This window comes from Bos taurus, chromosome 2 (genome assembly GCF_002263795.3).
Source record: "Bos taurus isolate L1 Dominette 01449 registration number 42190680 breed Hereford chromosome 2, ARS-UCD2.0, whole genome shotgun sequence".
Classification (NCBI taxonomy): Eukaryota; Metazoa; Chordata; class Mammalia; order Artiodactyla; family Bovidae; genus Bos; species Bos taurus.
In genome coordinates this window covers 20,622,662-20,644,217 of record NC_037329.1, presented here as the reverse complement: position 1 = coordinate 20,644,217, position 21,556 = coordinate 20,622,662, and the positions used below count along the sequence as shown (strand labels likewise).

Genomic DNA, 21,556 nt, shown 5'->3' with positions numbered 1-21,556 from the left:
ATTTCGCTTGGAAAGGAAACTGAAAACTTCTGGGGTACACCCGCCCACCCTGTACGCCAGAGTCGGGAATCAAATACCCTTCTCTTCTCCCTCTCCCTTTCTGGGGTGGCCCCCAGTGGCCGGGAGCCCGGGGACAGGAAATGCCAAAGAAGGCGGAGGCGGGGCCAGCGGAAGCGCTCGCGCGCCGCTGTCAGCTGCGCCGGAAGTTCCTGGCCAGGCCTGGCGGTAACCTTGGAGTCTGAGCCGGTGGTGCTGCCGCCGCCGTCGCCGCAGGGGTGGGCTTTGGGAGTCCAAGCCTCTGCTGGAGCCAGGCCTGTTAGGATCCAGGAGCCGCCGGGGTTGCGCGGGAGTTCGCTGAGGATCTCGGGGAGCAGGAACTGCGGGCGCAGGGCCGCCCAGCCGACATGTCTCTAGTTGCGGAAGCCTTAGTCTCCCAGATCGCAGGTAGCGTGTGTGGCCGCGGACCCGGACGGAGGCGGGGGCCGTCCTGGGGTAGTCATAGGGAGCAGTGCGGCTTTAAGCACTGCAGCTTTCCTCCAGCTTTGCAGCATTAGACGCTGAACCCAAGCTTCGGGATAGAGGCGGGCACTGACTACTATCTCCTGGATGAGAAAACAGGGGGAGAAACTTGGCTAAGGTCAGCCTGGAGGAGTGGGAATCCCATCCGTTTTTCCTGGGCAGTGCTTTGTCCAGCTACCCATTGGGTCTGTGTTGGGATAAGTGGAGAACGCTGTGGGCTGGAATTAAGGTGGGAGGCGTGGCCATATCCGAGAGCTTCAGAGTTAAGTGTTGGGGCAGCCTCGGTGTGGGACCTGAAGTTTAAGGTGCTTGTCACTAATGAGTCGCCATTATCATTTGAGAGGCCAATGAGCAGCACATATTGCCATTTGCTAGGTCTCCAGCATTCACTGACCCAGTTTTAAGGCTGCATGAATTTTTTGAAACACCTTTGACTCGACGGACTGAACATGACTGTTGTAAATAGATTTACAATATATTTTGAAATTTTCTGTTATTGAATATATTTCTGTTATCGAGGTTCTTATTTACTGTAGTGAAAGATATTAAATATTGTTCAGAAAGTGAGAGACTATTGTAGGTATAGGTTGATGGGTTAATCTTTAAATGGAGTTAGTCTTAAACGTCCTAGAAGTATTTTCATTGAGTACGGTAAATATTCAGAAACCAGGATACTTAGGTACCTTTGCAATAAGGTAGTATTTTTGAAATGAAAAGTATTGAATGTCATGGAATTTGCCAAATGTTTTTCATTACATTTGTGTTAAAATTCATTTCTCTTTTCTTTTTCTCACTCAAAGATATTGTCTTCTAAAAGTGAGGGAAGCCCCCACTAGATTGCAAGCTTCTTGAAGGCAGGAATGATACTTACATTGTTTCTAGTATCTTGAGGACCTGTCAGTTGGTGCTCAATAAGTATTCGTGACCTGAATCAATGAATAATCTTGAGATTTCAAGCAATGATTATTTGTTTTTACTGTTCATGTTTTTTAAAAAGTTAGATCATGAATGTAGATTGCTATATTAAAATATTTCATAGTGTATGCTGATATTGGTATACAGTGTACATGTACCCTAATGTGTGATTTCTTAAGGAAAAAATGAATATCTTTTAATCAATTTGGAACTTTGCTTCAGTTCCTGAAATTTAGGAGTTTCTATGAATTTGATCAGTCTGCCATCTTAGCTATTTGGGGTGATCACTCTAGGAGGAGGCATTTATAGATGGATAATTTAATAAGTCGTGTTGGGACAGCTCCTACGTTATGACACTGCAAGAATAAATTCTAGATGGATTAAAAATTTAAGTGTAAAATAAGAACAGAAACCAAATTGTAATAAAATAATTAGGAAAAATATAGGTGATATAGTGTAGGATGCCTAAGCAAGACAGAGTTCAGAGTGCATGGAAGAAAAAATTAATAGAATTTTTGCAGATACATTTTAAAAGCTTCGTATGATGAGGCACATAAGTTTCTACAAATTAATAAGAAAAAGGCAGACCAACAGAATCAAAGATAAAGAATAAGAACAGGCAGTTAACTAAAGGGGAAATGCAAATCAGCAGTGAATATATGAAAAGATGCCCTCCATCACTAATTTCCACCCAGTCAGATGGGCAGAAATGAATACTATAATTTTTAGTACTGACACTGGCATGGGGAAAACAGTTGCCCTCAAAGTATTGGGGAGTCTGTAAGAAACAGCTGCTTTTGGGGAACTTAACATAGCAATAGTTATTTAAATGCTACTGCAGATGGTGATTGCAACCATGAAATTAAAAGACGCTTACTCCTTGGAAGGAAAGTTATGACCAACCTAGATAGCATATTAAAAAGGAGAGACATTACTTTGCCAACAAAGGTCCGTCTAGTCAAGGCTATGGTTTTTCCAATAGTCATGTATGGATGTGAGAGTTGGACTGTGAAGAAAGCTGAGCGCTGAAGAATTGATGCTTTTGAACTGTGGTGTTGGAGAAGACTTTTGAGAGTCCATTGGACTGCAAGGAGATCCATCCAGTCCATTCTAAAGGAGATCAGTCCTGGATGTTTATTGGAAGGACTGATGCTAAAGCTGAAACTCCAATACTTTGGCCACCTCATGTGAAGAGTTGACTCACTGGAAAAGACCCTGATGCTGGGAGGGATTGGGGGCAGGAGGAGAAGGGGACGACAAAGGATGAGATGGCTGGATGGCATCACCGACTCGATGGATGTGAGTCTGAGTGAACTCCGGAAGTTTGTGACAGACAGGGAGGCCTGGCGTGCTACGATTCATGGGGTTGCAAAGAGTCGGACACGACTGAGCGACTGAACTGAACTGAATTAACTCAGAAATTCTTTATGGGATTTATCTGATAGAAATATAAGGGCCAGTATTTAAAGAAATATACAACTGTAGTAATTGTAGTATTATCTGTAATAGCAAAAACCCAGAGACATCTTAAATATATGTTAAGTTACAGCATGCGTGGTCAGTTGTGTCTGACTCTTTGTGACCTCACAGCCTGCCAGACTCCTCTGTTCGTGAGCTTTTCCAGGCAGGAATACTGGAGTGGGTTGCCATTTCCTACTCCAGGGGAATTCCCTCATCCAGGGATCTAACCCACATCTCTTGTGTCCCCTGAATTGGCAGGCAGAGTCTTTATCACTGTGCCACGTGGGAGGGTATAGTTATAGCATGCCACATTATTACAGATACTAAAAATATAGAAGTATAGCTGTTAAGCTTTCCTGGTGGCTCATTGGTAAAGAATCTACCTGCCAATGCTGGAGACATGGATTCAATCCCTGGGTTGGGGAAATCCCCTGGAGAAGGAAATGGCAACCCACTCCAGTATTCTTGACTTGGAAATCCCATGGACAGAGGAACCTGATGGGCTGCAGTCCGTGGGGTTGCGAAAGAGTCAGACACGACTTAGTGACTAAACAACAATAGCAACATAGCTGTTAAGCATATTGGCTGAAGACTCTGATTATCTTAAATATTAATAAAAACAAGTTTAAAACTATATATATATATATATATATGTAGTATGAAACTATATATATAGAGTATGAACTATATATGTATAGTGTATATATATATAGTATGAACTATTTAAATAAATGAATTCTGTGTAAATAGGTATATGTAAGCAAAAAAATGTAGGAGAATACTCAATTTTAACTAGTAATTTCAGAGTAATAAGGATAGTGTGTTGGTGGAGTGAGAATATTTTACTTTTAAATTTAAATGGTTGTAATTATAAAAATTTGGAAGATTATATTTTGGCAACAGCAAAAAAAATGATGGCTAACATAATTTATATGAAACCTTGTATTTCACTAGTAAGTGTGACTATTCAGCAACTATTTACAGTATTCTGCTTCTTGTCACAGCTATTTGTAAGACCTCCTCAGACAGCCATTTTGCTTTTTTGCATTTCTTTTTCTTAGGGGTGGTCTTGATCCCTGCCTCCCGTACAATGTCACGAACCTCCATCCATAGTTCATCAGGCACTCTTGTCTATCAGATCTAGTCCCTTAAATCTATTTCTCACACTGTATAATCGTAAGGGATTTGATTTAGGTTATACCTGAATGGTCTAGTGGTTTTCCCTACTTTCTTCAATTTAAGTCTGAATTTGGCAATAAGGAGTTCATGATCTGAGCCACAGTCAGCTCCCAGTCTTGTTTTTGCTGACTTTATAGATCTGCTACATCTTTGGCTGCAAAGAATATAATCAGTCTGATTAAAGTGTTGGCCATCTGGTGATATCCATGTGTAGAGTCTTCTCTTGTGTTGTTGGAAGAGGGTGTTTCCTATGACCAGTGCGTTCTCTTGGCAGAACTCTATTAGCCTTTGCTCTGCTTCATTCTGTACTCCAAGGCCAAATTTTCACAAATAGCTGTGAAAAGAGAAGTGAAAAGCAAAGGAGAAAAGGAAAGATATACCCATTTGAATGCAGAGTTTCAAAGAATAGCAAGGAGAGATAAGAAAGGCTTCCTCAGTGATCAGTGCAAAGAAATAGAGGAAAGCAATAGAATGGGAAAGACTAGAGATCTCTTCAAGAAATTAGAGATACCAAGGGAATATTTCATGCAAAGATGGGCTCAATAAAGGACAGAAATGGTATGGACCTAACAGAAGCAGAAGACATTAAGAAGAAGTGGCAAGATTACACAGAAGAACTATACAAAAAAGATCTTCATGACCCAGATAATCACAAAGGTGTGATCACTCACCTAGAGCCAGACATCCTGGAATGCGAAGTCAAGTGGCCCTTAGGAAGCATCACTACAAAAAAGCTAGTGGAGGTGGTGGAATTCCAGTTGAGCTATTTCAGATCCTGAAAGATGATGCTGTGAAAGTGCTGCACTCAATATGCCAGCAAATTTGGAAAACTCAGCAGTGGCCACAGGACTGGAAATGTCAGTTTTCATTCCAGTCCCAAAGAAAGGCAATGCCAAAGAATGCTCATACTACCGCGCGTTTGCACTCATCTCACATGCTAGTAAAGTAATGCTCAAAAGTCTCCAAGCCAATCTTCAACAATAGTTCACGTGAACTGTGAACTTCTAGATGTTCAAGCTGGTTTTAGAACAGGCAGAGGAACCAGAGATCCAAGTTGCCAACATCTGCTGGATCATCAAAAAAGCAAGAGAGTTCCAGAAAAACTTCTATTTCTGCTTTATTGACTATGCCAAAGCCTTTGTGTGGATCACAATAAACTGTGGAAAATTCTGAAAGAGATAGGAATACCAGACCACCTGACCTGCCCCTGAGAAACCTGTATGCAGGTCAGGAAGCAACAGTTAGAACTGGACATGGAACGGCAGACTGGTTCCAAATAGGAAAAGGAGTATGTCAAGGTTGTATATTGTCACCCTGCTTATTTAACTTCTATGCAGAGTACATCGTGAGAAACACTGGGCTGGAGGAAGCACAAGCTGGAATCTAGATTGCTGGGAGAAATATCAATAACCTCAGGTAAACAGATGACACCACCCTTATGGCAGAAAGTGAAGAACTAAAGAGCCTCTTGATGCAGGTGAAAGAGGAGAGTGAAAAAGTTGGCTTAAAGCTCAACATTCAGAAAACTAAGATCATGGCATCTGGTCCCATCATTCCATAGCAAATAGTTGGGGAAACAGTGGAAACAGTGTCAGACTTTATTTTTGGGGGCTCCCAAGTCACTGCAGATGGTGATTGCAGCCATGAAATTAAAAGACACTTATTCCTTGAAAAAAAAGTTATGACCAACCTAGACAGCATATTAAAAAGCAGAGACATTACTTTGCCAACAAAGGTCCGTCTAGTCAAGGCTATGGTTTTTCCAGTAGTCATGTATGGATGTGAGAGTTGGACTATAAAGAAAGCTGAGCGCCAAAGAATTGATGCTTTTAAACGTTGGAGAAGACTCTTGAGAGTCCCTTGGACTGCAAGGAGATCCAACCAGTCCATCCGAAAGGAAATCAGTCCCGGATATTCATTGGAAGGACTGATTCTGAAGCTGAAACTCCAATCCTTTGGCCACCTGATGCAAAGAGCTGACTCATTGGAAAAGACCCTGATGCTGGGAAAGATTGAAGACAGGAAGAGAAGGGGATGACCGAGGATGAGATGGTTGGATGGCATCACCGACTCAATGGACATGAGTTTGGGTAAACTCTGGGAGTTGATGGACAGGGAGGCCTGATAATGGATAGGGATCCCTGTGGATAGGGAGACACACATACAAACACACACAGACAGACAGACACATAGACACACACACAGGCATATGTTCTTGTGGAGGTTGGCCAACCAGATGCTAAGGCCACAATGTAGATAGCCCTGAAGGGGCTCCAGGAGAAGAGAGCAGGTGCAGCTGCTTGCAGAGCCTGAGCTTTGTTTGTTAGTAAGTTAGGCCCACCCAGGATAATCTCTGTTTTGATTAACATAAAGTCAGCTCATTCGGGCTTGCTTTAATTATGTCAGCAAAATTCCTTCCCAGCTTGCCTAGAGTAGTATTTGAATAACTGGGAGGTATTTGCTACAAAGTGGCTGTCTTCCCTCTGTGTTCCCAACACCTGCTGGAGGATGTCCCTTGTAGCTCACCCTAGTAAGACACAGTAGAAAGGGTATTCTGGCAAAGGTAGTCTCACCAGTTTAATGGACTTCAGAGCCATCACAGGTGTATATGAATTTGCTGATATAAATGGTACTTGGCAAATACATATTTGTGTATCTAACTGAATAGTTTATTTGGATAGTTTTTTTAAGGAGAGAATTTTGAATTTTTCTTTTAACTTAGTGATGTTTAAAGGAATGGTAACTTACGATTTTTGAACTAAAGTTTGAATCTCTAGTTAAGGACGTGCTAGATTAAGAACTGTAAAAGGAGGATAAATAGTCTGGATATTGAATGGTTTTCAGAATCTTTTATAACAGCCTGTGTATTTTAAATTTTCACTTGGTTTTTTTTTAAACTGGCAAGATTTTCAACACATTACTTGAGTTTCAGGTTAAAAAATTAGTTTTTACAGATAGTTGGGTATGAACATATCCTGGGGAATGATTCAGTATTCGCATTTGGGTTGTGTGACCACATTTGGTGTGGTCACTGTAGTAGTCAAAGGGATGGAATACTGTGACAGGAAAGGGCTGACTCATTAGCCTATCTCTGTACCAGGAGAGACCTATGTACCTATCTCTGCTCCAGCTTTTAGGGTTCCACACTGTCATCAGATACATGGAAAAAGCTAGAGAGATACTGAATTTAAACTGCAGGAATCTTCTACAGTGCTGATCACTTGCTTCTCCTTGCTTTCTCCTTGTGGACTTGGAAGTGAGAGTCAGACCTGGGTTCTTATTCAGCTACTTGCTAAAAGTGTGACCTTAGGCAAGTCACTTGCCTTTTTAAGCTTCAGGTTTCTTATTTGCAAATTGGTAAAGATAATTGTAGATGATTTAAGGATTAGATAAAAAATAGAAAATGTTTGGCATTGTGTCTGGCACATAGTAAGTGCTCAATAAGTGTTCATTTATGTTATTTTCTGTGGTGTTGGAGAAGACTCTTGAGAGTCCCTTGGACTGCAAGGAGATCCAACCAGTCCATTCTAAAGGAGGTCAGTCCTGGGTGTTCTGTGGAAGGACTGATGCTAAAGCTAAAACTCCAATACTTTGGCCACCTCATGCGAAGAGTTGACTCATTGGAAAAGACTCTGATGCTGGGAGGGATTGGGGGCAGGAGGAGAAGGGGACGACAGAGGATGAGATGGCTGGATGGCATCACTGACTGGATGGACATGAGTTTGGGTGAACTCCGGGAGTTGGTGATGGACAGGAAGGCCTGGTGTGCTGCGATTCAAGGGGTTGCAACGAGTCAGACACAACTGAGCGACTGAACTGAACTGAACTGAATGTTATTTTTGGCTCATTTACCTATCAGTTTTTCTCTCTCACCGGACTTTGCCTCTGTCCTCTTGTGTAAAAATACAAGTTTGGTAAAACTTTTAAAATTACTTTTAGATAGAATACATAATTTATTTCAATAATATAAAACATCTGTAAACAGTTATTACATTTATTAAAGTTACTCCTATAATGAATTATTCTGATATTTGTTTCAAGATTATACCTTTGATAAGTTTCAGCCATATTTATCTTCATTATATAATTGAATCTTCAGTATAGGTCATAGGTGTAGATACTCTGAGGCTTTTTCAGTAGTGGTTTATTTATGAGGTTTTGCTGAAAAGTTTTAGCCTTAAAAAATTAGTTGTTATGTATCTGGTTGATGATAAGAGTAAGTGTCCATTTTTGACCTACTGTGCTAGATAATACTAACAATTTGATCCTTTTAGGTGTTGTTTTTGTTTTATGGATAAGGAAATTGAAACTTGTATAAAAACAAGGGCACTGGAGTAAGATAGAACTGAGTTCTAAGCCTTTTGTTTAATAATCTTGGGCAGACCTTAATAGGCCAGTTTCCGTATTTGTGAAAGGGTGACAGTATATTTTATAAAGTATGGTAAGCACCTCACTTAGGGTGCTACATGGTATGTTTAGTACATGGTAGTTTCTGTTATTCCTGTGTTTTCCTGGTGCCTTTGAGGATGTTACCATTGTAATATCCTCTTAATATTTTGGACACCAAAATATCCCAAGTGTCTTTATTTTTATTAACTATACCATCTTTTCTGAGTTAGTGACTAGTACTTCACTAATGTGTTGATATATTTTAAGCATATTAGTCAATTTCATCATAGCACAGTTAATAATCTTTTGAAATCAGGGCAATGTCTGTTCTGTTCTTTATTTAGAAGCTCCGTAAAGTACGTAAAGGATGAAAAAGAAGACTTGGGATATTTCATTTATCTCATTGTGGGTATGCAGGTGTTTGATTATTTAAATGTGTTAATAATTTCCTTCTAGCAGTAACATTACTTTATGGTATCATCTCGGAAAGTAGTTTTACAGTTCCAAGGACATCCTTATGTAAACATGAAGTTAAGTGTAATAAGTACAGACATGTTTACAAGTTTTGTTTTGATATCAGTAATAAACTTTTTTATTCCATCTTTCTTTCACATGAATACTGGGAAATCTGGACTTAGAGCATTTCAGGAGGATTCTAGAGGCTCAGTGAAGTGGAAACTATGGGTTAAAAGTCCTTTGTATAATAGAAGTGATGCTGTTGGTCACAAGGTTTATTGAGAATAAAGAAATGATAGTCAGGGCTCTTACATCTGTATATCGAATATCTAATAATCATTGCAACAGATATTTGAAAAAATACATTAAATTTCTTTGTATTGAAAATAAAGGTTTGTTAGTTATTTGTAAACTGCATTCTGAGGATTTTCCAGTATTGAGGAAGGCACTGAAGGATTAATAAGAAGTTACTGAATCAGCCATAACATTGCCGAGAATCTTTTTTCATTTGTGTTCATTGTAGAAATAGTCTCTAACTGTAGTGCTTATCACCTTGGCACCTGTGAAGTAGATATTGAAGGGGCAGATGCAAAAACAAAGACAGAATAGGTTATACTTCACATTAGAGGCAAAACACAATTTATTGACATCAGTGTGATCTATTTTCTTTTACATGTTTGTATTCATGAATAGGTTGGAAACCAAATTCTTAGAGCCAATAATTTGTTTCATTTTAGAAAACTTTGGTATGCTGTGAAGATCACATGAGAGACTTGTTTTTGACCTTGTAATAGTCTGTATTAAGCATAACATGAATTTTGCTACTGTTGTATGCTTTATTAACAATCTGTACTCTGAAATTACTTGACTTTTCATTTTTAGCTTAAGAGATTTTGGTGCCCCATACAATTTGTCAGTCTCTCTTCTGTGAGAACTTCTGAGTTATTAATGTTAGCTCAAGCCTTTCATATTTGAGTGAAAATTGAAAGAACACATCATCAAACTTAACATTTTTCAAACGTTTTTGATATTTCTTGATAAGCAGTTATCAGATGGACTGAAGATGTCAACTGGAGATGAGATATTAAATTCAGGCTTCTCATTTTTTGTTCAAAGACAGAAGTTATATTCAGCAAATCTAGCTACAGACATTTATGTGTAGAAGTATCTGCCTTGGCAGTAAGAGAAATGCATGTTTAATTTTTTATTGCTTTGTAAATGATCCTGTACTCTATTCTTGAACACTTTTCTTATTTTTGTACGCTTTATAAATGAATCATGGTTTTGAACTTTTCTACATCAGTAATAAAAATGAAATTTGATTGGTTAGTAATAAAGAAGGTTCTTTTCATAAAAACAATCATTTTGTCATGGCAATTCCCATTAACTGTAACTGCTTTAGCAAAATAGAAACCATAAAAAGCATTTCATTATGCTTATACACTTAGCTCTGTTTTTGTGCTGTATATATTTTTATCTCTGAGAACTTTTATAAGCCGAAGAAGTTACTTCATGACTTAACCTGAGATGTTAATTTGGTTAGATGGTTTTATTTCCAGACTTACAGCCATTTTTTGCTGTCAATTATCTTTTAGGCTTTAGATAGCAAAAGACCTGCTTGTATTTTCCATATAATATATTTTTAAGCTGAGTATCTAGTTTGTGCTGTGTGCCCTGCTAGGTGCTGGGGTACAAAACTGGGGAACAGTTGTTGCTTTTGATGAACTTAACATCCTTGTGTGGGACACATCCACCAAAACTGATAATTTGAATACAAAGTGGTATATCCTAGAATACAGACGCTAATTTAGGAAGTCTTTACTGAGTCTTTTACCTCTCTTCTCTCAAACCGAGTTAGGGGTGTTAGATGTTTAGTGAACATCTGAACTCCTCTCCCTGCACCCTCACCCTCTGTCTGGCACACTTGTGATTATTATTATTTGTGTTTTTACTCAGTTCAGATTTCATCTCCTCTTGTGAATTCTTTCCTGTCTTCCTCAAGCAGGTTATTTCTTCGAGAAGATTCCTATAGTGCTTTATACAAACCTCTGGTCTGATGCTTATATTAATGTTACTGAATACATTCTGTGAGCTTAGAGATTGTATATGGCATTTACATAGTTTATCTAGTTTTATTCTTCCAACAGCCTTAAAGGTGGGTCATTTTCCTCTTTTTACAGATGAGGTAAATGAGGCAAGAAAGATTACACAACTTGGCCTAGGTCACTTAGGCGATAAGTTGTAGAATTGGGAGGGGAACCCAGCCATGTCTCACTTCAAGGCCTGTGTTTCCCCCGACTCCCCCGTATTGTTTATTGTATTGTAAATGCTTATGTGTATCTCAGTCACCTCTTCTCACTCCCCCTGTTCTGTGCCCCCCACCTACTCAACAAAATTAGATCCTAGAGAACAGTGGCAGTTTTATATTAATCTTTGTCTATTTATCATAGTCCTTGGTACATTTTCGGAGAAGGCAATGGCACCCCACTCCAGTACTCTTGCCTGGAAAATCCCATGGATGGAGGAGCCTGGTGGGCTGCAGTCCATGGGGTCGCTAGGAGTTGGACACGACTGAGCGACTTCACTTTCACTTTTCACTTTTCACTTTCATGCATTGGAGAAGGCAATGGCAACCCACTCCAGTGTTCTTGCCTGGAGAATCCCGTGGATGGAGGAGCCTGGTGGGCTGCATTCCATGGGGTCGCAAAGAGTCGGATACGACTGAGCGACTTCACTTTCACTTTGGTACATTTTGCAAGTTTAATAACCTGTGGTAGTTCAGTTAAAGGCTTTAATATATTTTTTTCTGCCTCTCTGAGGATTTTCTTTCCCTGCGTTCCTTGTTCATGAAGGGATTCTGTGATGTTTAGGCTGTATTATCTTATTTCCTGTTTATTTTGTCTTTTTGTTTTTGTTGTTGTTCTTGGGGAATCTTGCAGTTCTGCTAGGATTTCTGGAGATATAACAGATCAAATCCTCTGTAGGAAATCATTTGTCTCATGGCTACCAGAGAGGAGTGAGGCAGGAGAAATAGAGAGTTCTCTGGTTACCTAGCTTGATAGAGAGTTAATCTATGTCTAGTATTAGAACATAGTAGATACTTAAAATAACAGATTCTATTATTACAATGATTGTAATGAGTTTACAGTGGTGGGGAGGATTGCTTCTTAGTTGAAGGGACATTTATTTTACATTTACTAGGATTAGATTTAGAAAACCATTACATCTTGGAGGTTAACATTGTTAGCAGTGTTGAGGTCTGATATTTGTGTGGGACTGTCTTTTCTCAGTTTTTTGGCCAGATATTGTGCTTTTAATCTAAACCAGCTGTTTTTGTATAGCTCTGCTATTGATCACATATTCATCTTTGTTTCTGAGAAAAGCTCAGACGTGGTGTCAGTGTGTCCTCTTTTATGAATTCCAGATTACCATTTTTAAAAACAAAATTCACATTTTGAGCCCTAGCTACAAGTTTCATATCTATTCATAGTCACTTGGAGTTGGCCAGCTTTTTATTGGAAATTAATGAAAAATGATGGATCATGTTTATAATGAGACAGAGTCTAAACATAACCCTTTGAGAGGATGACATATGAATCCTTACTGAATAAGAATGGAACGTTTTCAGTTTTAGCTTGTATTCACTGTAGTCTGGGTTATTGGCTTGATGATGCTATGAATTTGTTTTCTTCACCCTTGTTAACCTCCAGAAATTTGTCTGTTTTATGAAATTGATCCTTGAGTAACTTTTTGAAATTGATCTCTACTTTCAAATAGATAGGTTCAAATGGCTCACATTCAAATCTCATAACTACTAACTTAATTTTACTTTCCTTATTGATTACATCTAATGGAAAAACTATCATTTAACCACTTTCTGTTTCCAGAACAAGTGCGGCCTCAGTTCATTAATCTTAAAAGCTTATTCTGGAACACTGTAAAGTTGCAACATGTTAACTAAAGCATGTTTTAAAACATGGCTTTAAGCCATATCCACAAATACTTAAGTAGAATAAGATGGGCAAAAATCTTCTTGAATAAAATTAATCTACACAGATCCTTACTGCCAGTCTTTAATGAGGCAAGTGAATGAAAGGGGTGAAAAGAACTTACTCTTATTTCAGGTGTACTCCATGCCCTCTGGACAGTCTTTTTTTTTTTTTTTTTTGGTGGTCACAGACCATCTTCATCAGATTTACTGGGCATGCCTGTGGCAAGTTTGGATTCTTGGCCTTCATTTCTATAGTATCAGAATCTCTGAGTTTAGGGTTTGATGGAAATACATTTTTATGAAGTTTTTTAGGGGATTCTTGTATATTAAGGGTTGAGAACCATTGTTGTAGAATGATTATAATTGCTTTAATTGTAATTAGTTATAATAATTATTACCCAAGTATGTTGATTTGTGGGTTCTGTAAGAGGTTAGCTAATACAGTTGTGTGTTCATTGACGCGGGAGCCACTACCTGACAAACCCTAGCCCTTGTTACTGATTAGCACTGACTTCGGCAAATTATTTGTGGATGTGCCTTAGTTTTCTTACAGTAAAATAGGGATAATAGTAGTGTCTACCTCATCAAGGGCTTCCCAGGTGGCGCCAGTGCTGAAGAACTTGCCTGCCAATGCAGGAAACATAAGAGACATGGGTTCAGTCCTTGGGTCAGGAAGATCCCCTGGAGGAGAGCACAGCAACCCACTCCAGTATTCTTGCCTGGAGAAACCCATGGATAGAGGAGCCTGGTGGGCTATAGTCCATAGTGTCGCGAAGAGTCAGACACGATGGAAGCGACTTAGCACACACGCACCTCATAAAGTTGTGAAATGGTTTCTATGTCAAGCACTTAAGTGCACAATAAATGCAAGAAGTGTTTTAAGATCTATTTATGATCTATAATTTATATACCTTTTTAAATGTAAAATTTAAAAAAATTTAGTATATTTATAGAGATGTGATTATTACCATAATCCAGTTGTAGGACAAACATTTTCTTCACCCCCAAAAGAAATTTCTTGCCTATATACAATCATTTCTCTTCCCAGACCCGCCTAGTCTACCACTAACCTACTTTGTCTGTAGATTTGCCTCTTCTGAATATCTTGTATAAATGGAATCATACAGTGTGTATTCTTTAGCATGGCTTTTTTCACTGGGAATAATGCTTTTGAAATTCATCTATGTTGCATCCATCAGGTATTCTACTTGATTCTTTTTTATTGCCAAATAGTGTTCTGTGGTATGGGTATACCACATTTTGTTTACTCATCAGCTGATGGTCATTGAGGTTGCTTCCACCATTTGATTATTATGAATAATGCTGCTGTGAACTTTCTTGTACAAATCTGTATGTGCATATGTTTTCCCATTTCACATGGGTGAAATCCTAAGAGTGGAATTCTGAGTCATAATGGTAATTTTCAGAAACCACTAAACATTTTATATCCCCCCAGCACTGTGTGAGAATTCCAAATGCTCCAAAGCCTTTAAATATTTGTTACTGTCTGTCTTGTTAATTATAGTCATTTTAGTGGCTCTGAAGTGGCATCTCCCTGTGGTTTTGAATTGTGTCTCCCTAGTGACTCATGATATTGAGGATTTTTTCATGTGCTTGTTGGCCATTCATGGAGAAATATCTATTCATATCCTATGCTCATTGAAAAGACTGAGTTGTCATCTTTATTACTGACTTGTAAGCATTTTAAAATATATGCTAGATATTAGCTGTAAAATTCTTGAGGAATCTTAACTGCTGTCGCCATCACTGCCACCACCACTACCATCGTCATCTGCGAAAGTAGAAGTCTAATTTTTTTTTAATTTATTTTTTTATTGAACGATAATTGCTTTACAGAATTTTGTTGTTTTCTGTCAAACCTCAGCATGAATCGGCCATAGGTATACATATATCCCCTCCCTTTTGAACCTCCCTCCCATCTTCCTCCCCATCCCACCCCACTAGGTTGATACAGAGCCCCTGTTTGAGTTTCCTGAGCCATACAGCAAGTTCCCATTGGCTATCTATTTTACATACAGTAATATAAGTTTCCGTGTTACTCTTTCCATCCATCTCACCCTCTCCTCTTCTGTCCCCATGTCCATAAGTCTGTTCTCTATGTCTGTTTCTCTATTGCTGCCCTGTAAATAAGTTCTTGAGTACCATTCTTCTAGATCCTGTATATATGTGTTAGAATACGATATTTATCTTTCTCTTTCTGACTCATTTCACTCTGTATAATAGATTCCAGGTTCATCCACCTCATTAGAACTGACTCAAATGCATTTCGTTTTATGGCTGAGTAACATTCCATTGTGTATATGTACCGTACTTCTTTATCCATTTATCTGGTGATGAACATCTAGGTTGCTTCTATGTTCTAGCTTTTGTAAATAGAGCTGCAGTGAACAATGGGATACATGTGTCTTTTTCAATTTTGGTTCCCTCAGTTTATATGCCTAGGAGTGAGATTGCTGGGTCATATGGTGGTTTTATTCTTAGTTTTTTGAGGAATCTCCATACCGTCTTCCATAGTGGCTGTATCAATTTATATTCCCACCAGCAGTGCAAGAGTGTTCCCTTTTCTCCACACCCTCTCCAGCAATTATTGTTTGTAGACTTTTTGATGATGGCCATTCTGACCGGTATAAGGTGATATCTCATCGTAGTTTTGATTTGCATTTCTCTAACAATGAGTGATATTGAGCATCTTTTCATGTGTTTGTTAGCCATCTGGATGTCTTCTTTGGAGAAATGTCTGTTAAGTCTTTTCCCCACTTTTTGATTGGGTTGTTTGATTTTTCTGGCATTGAGTTGTATGACTGCTTGTATATTTTAGAAATTAATCCTTTGTCAGTTGTTTCATTTGCTATTATTTTCTCCCATTCTGAGGGTTGTCTTTTCACCTTGCTTATAGTTTCCTTTGCTGTGCAAAAGCTTTTAAGTTTAATCAAGTCCTGCTTGTTTATGCTTTTATACTTATACTTTACTTTTATACTTTTGTTTTTATTTCCATTACTCTAGGAGGTGGGTCGTAGAGGATCTTGCTTTAATTTATGTCATCAAGTGTTCTGCCTATGTTTTCCTCTAAGAGTTTCAAAGTTTCTGGTCTTACATTTAGGTCTTTAATCCATTCTGAGTTTATCTTTGTGTATGGTGTTAGGAAGTGATCTACTTTCATTCTTTTACATGTAGCTGTCCAGTTTTCCCAGCACCATTTATTGAAGAGGCTGTCTTTGCCCCACTGCATATTCTTGTCTCCTTTGTCAAAAATAAGGTACCCATAAGTGCATGGGTTTATTTCTGGGCTTTCTATCTTGTTCCATTGGCCTATATTTCTGTTTCTATGCTAGTGCCATACTCTCATGATGACTGTAGTTTTGTAGTATAATCTGAAGTCAGGAAGGTTGATTCTTCCTTCTCTATTCTTCTTTCTCAAGACTTCTTTGGCTATTTGGAGTCTTTTGTGTTTCCATAGGAATTGTGAAATTTTTTTCTAGTTCTGTGAAAAATGCCATTGGTCATTTGATACGGATCACATTGAATCTGTTGATTGCATTTGGCAATATAGTCATTTTCACAGTATTGCTTCTTCCTACCCAGGAACATGGAATATCTCTCCATCTGTTTATGTCATCTTTGATTTCTTTCATTAGTATGTTATAATTTTCTGTGTACAGTTCTTTTGTCTCCTTAGGTAAGTTTATTCCTAGGTATTTAATTCTTTTTGTTGCAGTGGTGGATGGGATTGATTCCTTAATTTCTCTTTCTGATTTTTCATTGTTAGTGTGTAGAAATGCAAGTGATTTCTGTGTGTTGATTTTGTATCCTGCAACCTTGCTAAATTCACTGATTAGCTCTAGTATTTTCTGATACTATCTTTAAGGTTTTCTATGTACAGTATCATGTCATCTGCAAACAGTGAGACCTTTACTTCTTTTCTGATCTGGATTCCTTTTATTTCTTTTTCTTCTCTGATTGCTGTAGCTAGGACTTCCAGAACTATGTTGAATAATAGTGGCAAAAGAGATACCCTTGTCTAGTTCCTGGTCTTAGGGGAAATGCTTTCAGTTTTTCACCATTGAGAATAATGTTTGCTGTAGGCTTATCATATATGGCCTTTACTATGTTGAGAGGTTCCTTCTATGCCCATTTTTTTAAAGAGTTTTAATCATAAATGGGTGCTGAATTTTGTCAACGGCTTTTTCTGCATCTATTGAGATTATCAAATTAACAAATTGAAAGACATGTTTGTCTTTCAATTTGTTAATATGGTGTATCACATTGATTGATTTGCGTATATTGAAGAATCCTTGCATCCCTGAAATACACCCAACTTGATCATGGTGTATGAGCTTTTTGATGTGTTGCTGAATTCTGTTTGCTAAAATTTTGTTGAGGATTTTTGCATCTATGTTCATCAGTGATATTGGCCTGTAGTTTTCTTTTTTTGTGTTGTTTTTGTGTGGTTTTGGTATCAGGGTGATACTGGCCTCGTACAATGAGTTTGGAAGTGTTCCTTCCTCTGTAATTTTGAAAAAGAGTTTTAGAAGGATAGGCATTAGCTCTTTAAATGTTTGATAGAATTCTCCTGTGAAGCCATCTGGTCCTGGGCTTTTGTTTTTTGGGAGATTTTTGATCACAGCTTCAATTTCAGTGCTTGTAATTGGAGTGTTCATAACTTCTATTTCTTCTTGGGAAAGGTGAGCGCAGAAGAATTGAAGCATTTGAACTGTGGTGTTGGAGAAGGCTCTTGAGAATCCCTTGGACTGCAAGGAGATCCAACCAGTCCATCCTAAAGGAGTTCAGTTCTGGGTGTTCATTGGAGGGACTGATGTTGAAGCTGAAACTCCAATACGTGGGCCACCTGATGCGAAGAGCTGACTCATTTGAAAAGACCCTGATGCTGGGAAAGATTGAGGGCAGGAGGAGAAGGGGATGACAGAGGGTGAGATGGTTGGATGATGTCACTGACTCAATGGACATGGGTTTGGGTGGATTCCGGGAGTTAGTGATGGACAGGGAGGCCTGTGTTGGTGATGGACAGGGAGGCATGCTGCGGTTCATGGGGTTGCAAAGAGTCGGATACGACTGAGTGACTGAACTGAACTGAACTTGGTTGAGTCTTGGAAGATTGAAGTTTTCTAAGAAAGAATAGATATGCCAAGTTAAATAGAGGTAGATGAAGAAGGTTTATATACATTAAAGATTAACTGCTAGGAGAAAAGAACAGTAGGAAAGGCAAAGAAGGGAATAAATGTAAAAAAATTAAAAATTAAAAAAATATTTAAAAAATTAAAAATTAAAATTATAAAAAAGAAAAGAAAAAAAAGGAAGAAGAAAGAAAAAAGGAAAAGAAAAAAAAGGAAAACTCCACAGAACTGTAAAAGCCCAATGTAGAGGCAGAGGTTTATAACATCAATAAAAATTGTGACTGAATATACACATATACATATATACCCATAAGCAAAATCAAAACAGTCCAAGAAAAATAAAGTACAACAGATTGACCCAGCAAACAAAGAAAACCAAAAATTATATCTCCCAGACAAAACTAACTAAAGCAAAAACTGGAAAACAAAACTAAAGCAAGGTGCCAATTGGGGAATAATGCAATGAAAATAAAAGTAACAAATATGTTGAGAGGAAAGAAAGAAAAGAAAGAATAGATATGCAAAGTTAAATAGAGGTAGACGAAGGAGGTTTATATGCATTAAAGATTAACTGCAAGGGGAAAAGAACAGTAGGAAAGGTAAACAAAGGGATAAAAGTAGAAAAATTACAATAGGTTTAAAAATATTAAAAATTAAAATTATAAAAAAGAGAAAATAGAAAACAAAACTAAAGCAAGGTGCCAATCGGGGAATAAAGCAATGAAAATAAAACTAACAAATATGTTGAGGAAAGAAAGGAAAGAAAGAATAGATATGCAAAGTTAAATATAGATAGATAAAGAAGATTTATACACATTAAGGATTAACTGCAAGGGGAAAAGGACAGTAGGAAAAGCAAACAAAGGAATAAATGTAGAAAACATAATAGGTTTTAAAAATTAAATTTAAAAAAAGAGAAAAAAGGAAAACTCTGCAGAAATGCAAAAGCTCAACAGAGAGGCAAAGGTTTATAACAACTATAAAAAAATGTGACATAAAAAAGCAAAAAAGCACAAAAGCTTAATTAGATTTCATAATGCCAATAAAATTGACAACTACAACAAAGCGGGTGAAAAAAAGGAAAAAAATCCAAAAGAATCTAGAGAACAAATCAAAACTCTTGCGTTAAGAACAGTAAATGTTTTTCTTGAGTCACTGCTGTCAGAATCCTTTCCCTCGCTGGGAGTCACAGTCCCCCTCACCTCCCTAGGATGCCCTTCAACACTGTGCTGATCTCTGGACCTGCTGTGGGGGCAGCTCAGATTCTAATCTGGTCCAACTCCTGTGTTTTCTTGCCTCCAGTGTCCACAGCTGTCAGAACTAGTGTGTTCTCTTTTGTGGGAGCTCTCAATGACCTTTTATATATTCCATAGACATAGAGTCTGCCTAGTTGATTGTGTGGATTTAATCTGCAGCTTGTACAGCTGGTGGGAAGGTTTTGGTTCTTCTTCCTTAGCTACACTGCCCCTGGGTTTCAATTGTAGTTTTATTTCCACCTCTGCATGTGGGTTGTCCACTGGGATTTGCTCCTGAGGCTGCCCTGGAGGACTTGGGTTTGCCTCTGTGAGGGCCAGTTGAGGTGGTGCAGCTGCTTGGGTTGCAGGGGTTCTGACGGCACCAGGTACTCAGGGGAGTTGGCGGCTAGAGCAGAAGGAAATACAGTGCTCTAGAAGGGTATGCAGTATTGGCCCATATGTTCCAGTATTCTTGCCTGGAGAACCCCGCTCCCTGACAGAGAAGCCTGGCAGGCCACAGTCTACAGGGTTGCAGAGTCGGACACTACCGAAGCAACCCTGTGCGCATAGATGCAAGACTTTTCTTGCCTATGGCAGCTCTGCCCTAGTGAGAGTTGAGTGTGAAGGTGGCGCAGCTGCTTGGCTTGCGGGGACTCTGGCGATGCCAAGTGTGCAGGGACACAGACTGCCTCCGCTGCAGGAGTTATGGCCCTATCAGAGTTTTTTTGAGCCTCTTGGAGTTGGCAATCAGAAGGCCTCTTTGGCCAGTCTTTCTATGTAGCTCTGCCTGTTCAGGCACTGAGAGGGCTCCCTTGCCTGGGGTCCTTCTCTGTTGTTTGGTGCATTGGGCACATAGAAGGGCCCCCCTGGTTGGAGCCCTACTCTGTAGATCCGTGGGTCAGTCACTTAAAGGGACACCCTGGGTGGGGTCCTACCCTGTAGTTCAGTGCATCAGGCATTTGATGGGCCAGCCTCTCTATTGTTCATGTGCTGATGCTGGTGTGTGGGGTGAGAGAGGCTATGGTGATGGCTTAACCCCTACACATGACTCAGCAGTATTGCCTTGCTTCCATGGCTGCCTGGCTTTCCTCCACAGGCATTTCCCACCATAATCTCCTCCCTCATATCCCCTCGATCCCGTCTCTTCGCAGCCAACAGCAGCCCTCACCCTGGGATTGCTCCACAGTTGCTAAACTCCAGCTCCCAGCTGCTGCGCTTTCTAGAGGACTTGCGTCCCTGTCCGGGGTATGTGTGGCTGCAGCAAGGACTGTCTGATTCTCATTCCATTTAGGCTACCACAGATCAGCTGTTTCACTCTCAGCCTCAAATGTTTCTCCTCTGACTTAGACAATTGCCCCGATGTGGGGATTGGACCCCTGTTTAGTCCTTCTAACCTGTTTTTCCCCCTAGTTCCTTCATCCTACCGAGTTTTGCATGGTTTCATATATTCTTTTCCACTGGTCAGGTACTCCTGTCCACTCTCAGCCAGCGTTCTGCATGCACTTCTGTGTCTGAAGATATATTCCTGATGTATCCGTGGAGAGAGATGTGCTCCACGTCCACCTACTCCTCTGCCGTCTTGTTCTCTTTCTAGGTAGATTTTGACCAGAAGGAGATTTTTATTGTTCTCTAGTTTCATTTGGGCCCCCATTTTGGTTGTAAGGAGGAAGTTCTGCCCCTTACTAGTTTTCCTGAATTTTTAATCAGTTTTGCTTTTCTTCCTCTGCTTCCTGAATGTCAGGGTATTAGAACCCATTTATCTAATGCATCACTCAGTCATATATCCTCACTTTGAGTGTTTTTAGTCTTTTGTTTACCACTTTGTTACAAATGAGTAGGTGGTTGGAGATATTGATGATGGGTTGGTGAGACTGATGATTTATCTGCTGTGGGCTCAGTAAATTGGCATTCCTTCGGCATTCTGTAGATTGTGCACTGTGGTATGTAGTTCTTAGTTGTCTGTAACATGTTGATAGAGTTAAGACTTGTTATGAGTGTATCATGTGTGCATGCATGCTCAGTTGCTCAGTTGTGTTCTACTCTGTGACCCCATGGACTGTAGCCTGCCAGGCTCCTCTGTCCATGGGATTATCCTGGCAAGAATACTGGAGTGGGTTGCCATTTCCTCCTTCAGGTTGGAATCTTTCCAACCCAGGGATCGAACCCGTGTCTACTGCAACTCCTGCATTAGCAGGTATATTCTTTATCACTGAGCCGTATCAGGTAATCCTTATTGTTATCTTCAGATGGGCTCGAGT

General features: G+C 39.3%; 1 protein-coding gene across 7 annotated transcripts in view; it reads left to right on the top strand.

Annotated features, from left to right (window-relative positions):
• Nucleotides 1-215: 215 nt before the first annotated feature.
• MTX2 (metaxin 2) overlaps nt 216-21,556 on the top strand; it is a 75,537-nt gene continuing 54,196 nt past the window's right edge. For 6 of the 7 annotated variants that reach the window (XM_059876710.1, XM_059876699.1, XM_024977911.2 and 3 more), the window contains exon 1: nt 216-444. Coding sequence is in view for 2 of the 7 variants with exons in the window: in XM_059876694.1 (XP_059732677.1) it covers nt 405-444 (40 nt within the window). In the remaining 5 variants the exon portion in view is untranslated. The remainder of the gene's footprint in view (nt 445-21,556) is intronic. The other variant, NM_001101240.1, reaches the window with a different exon arrangement.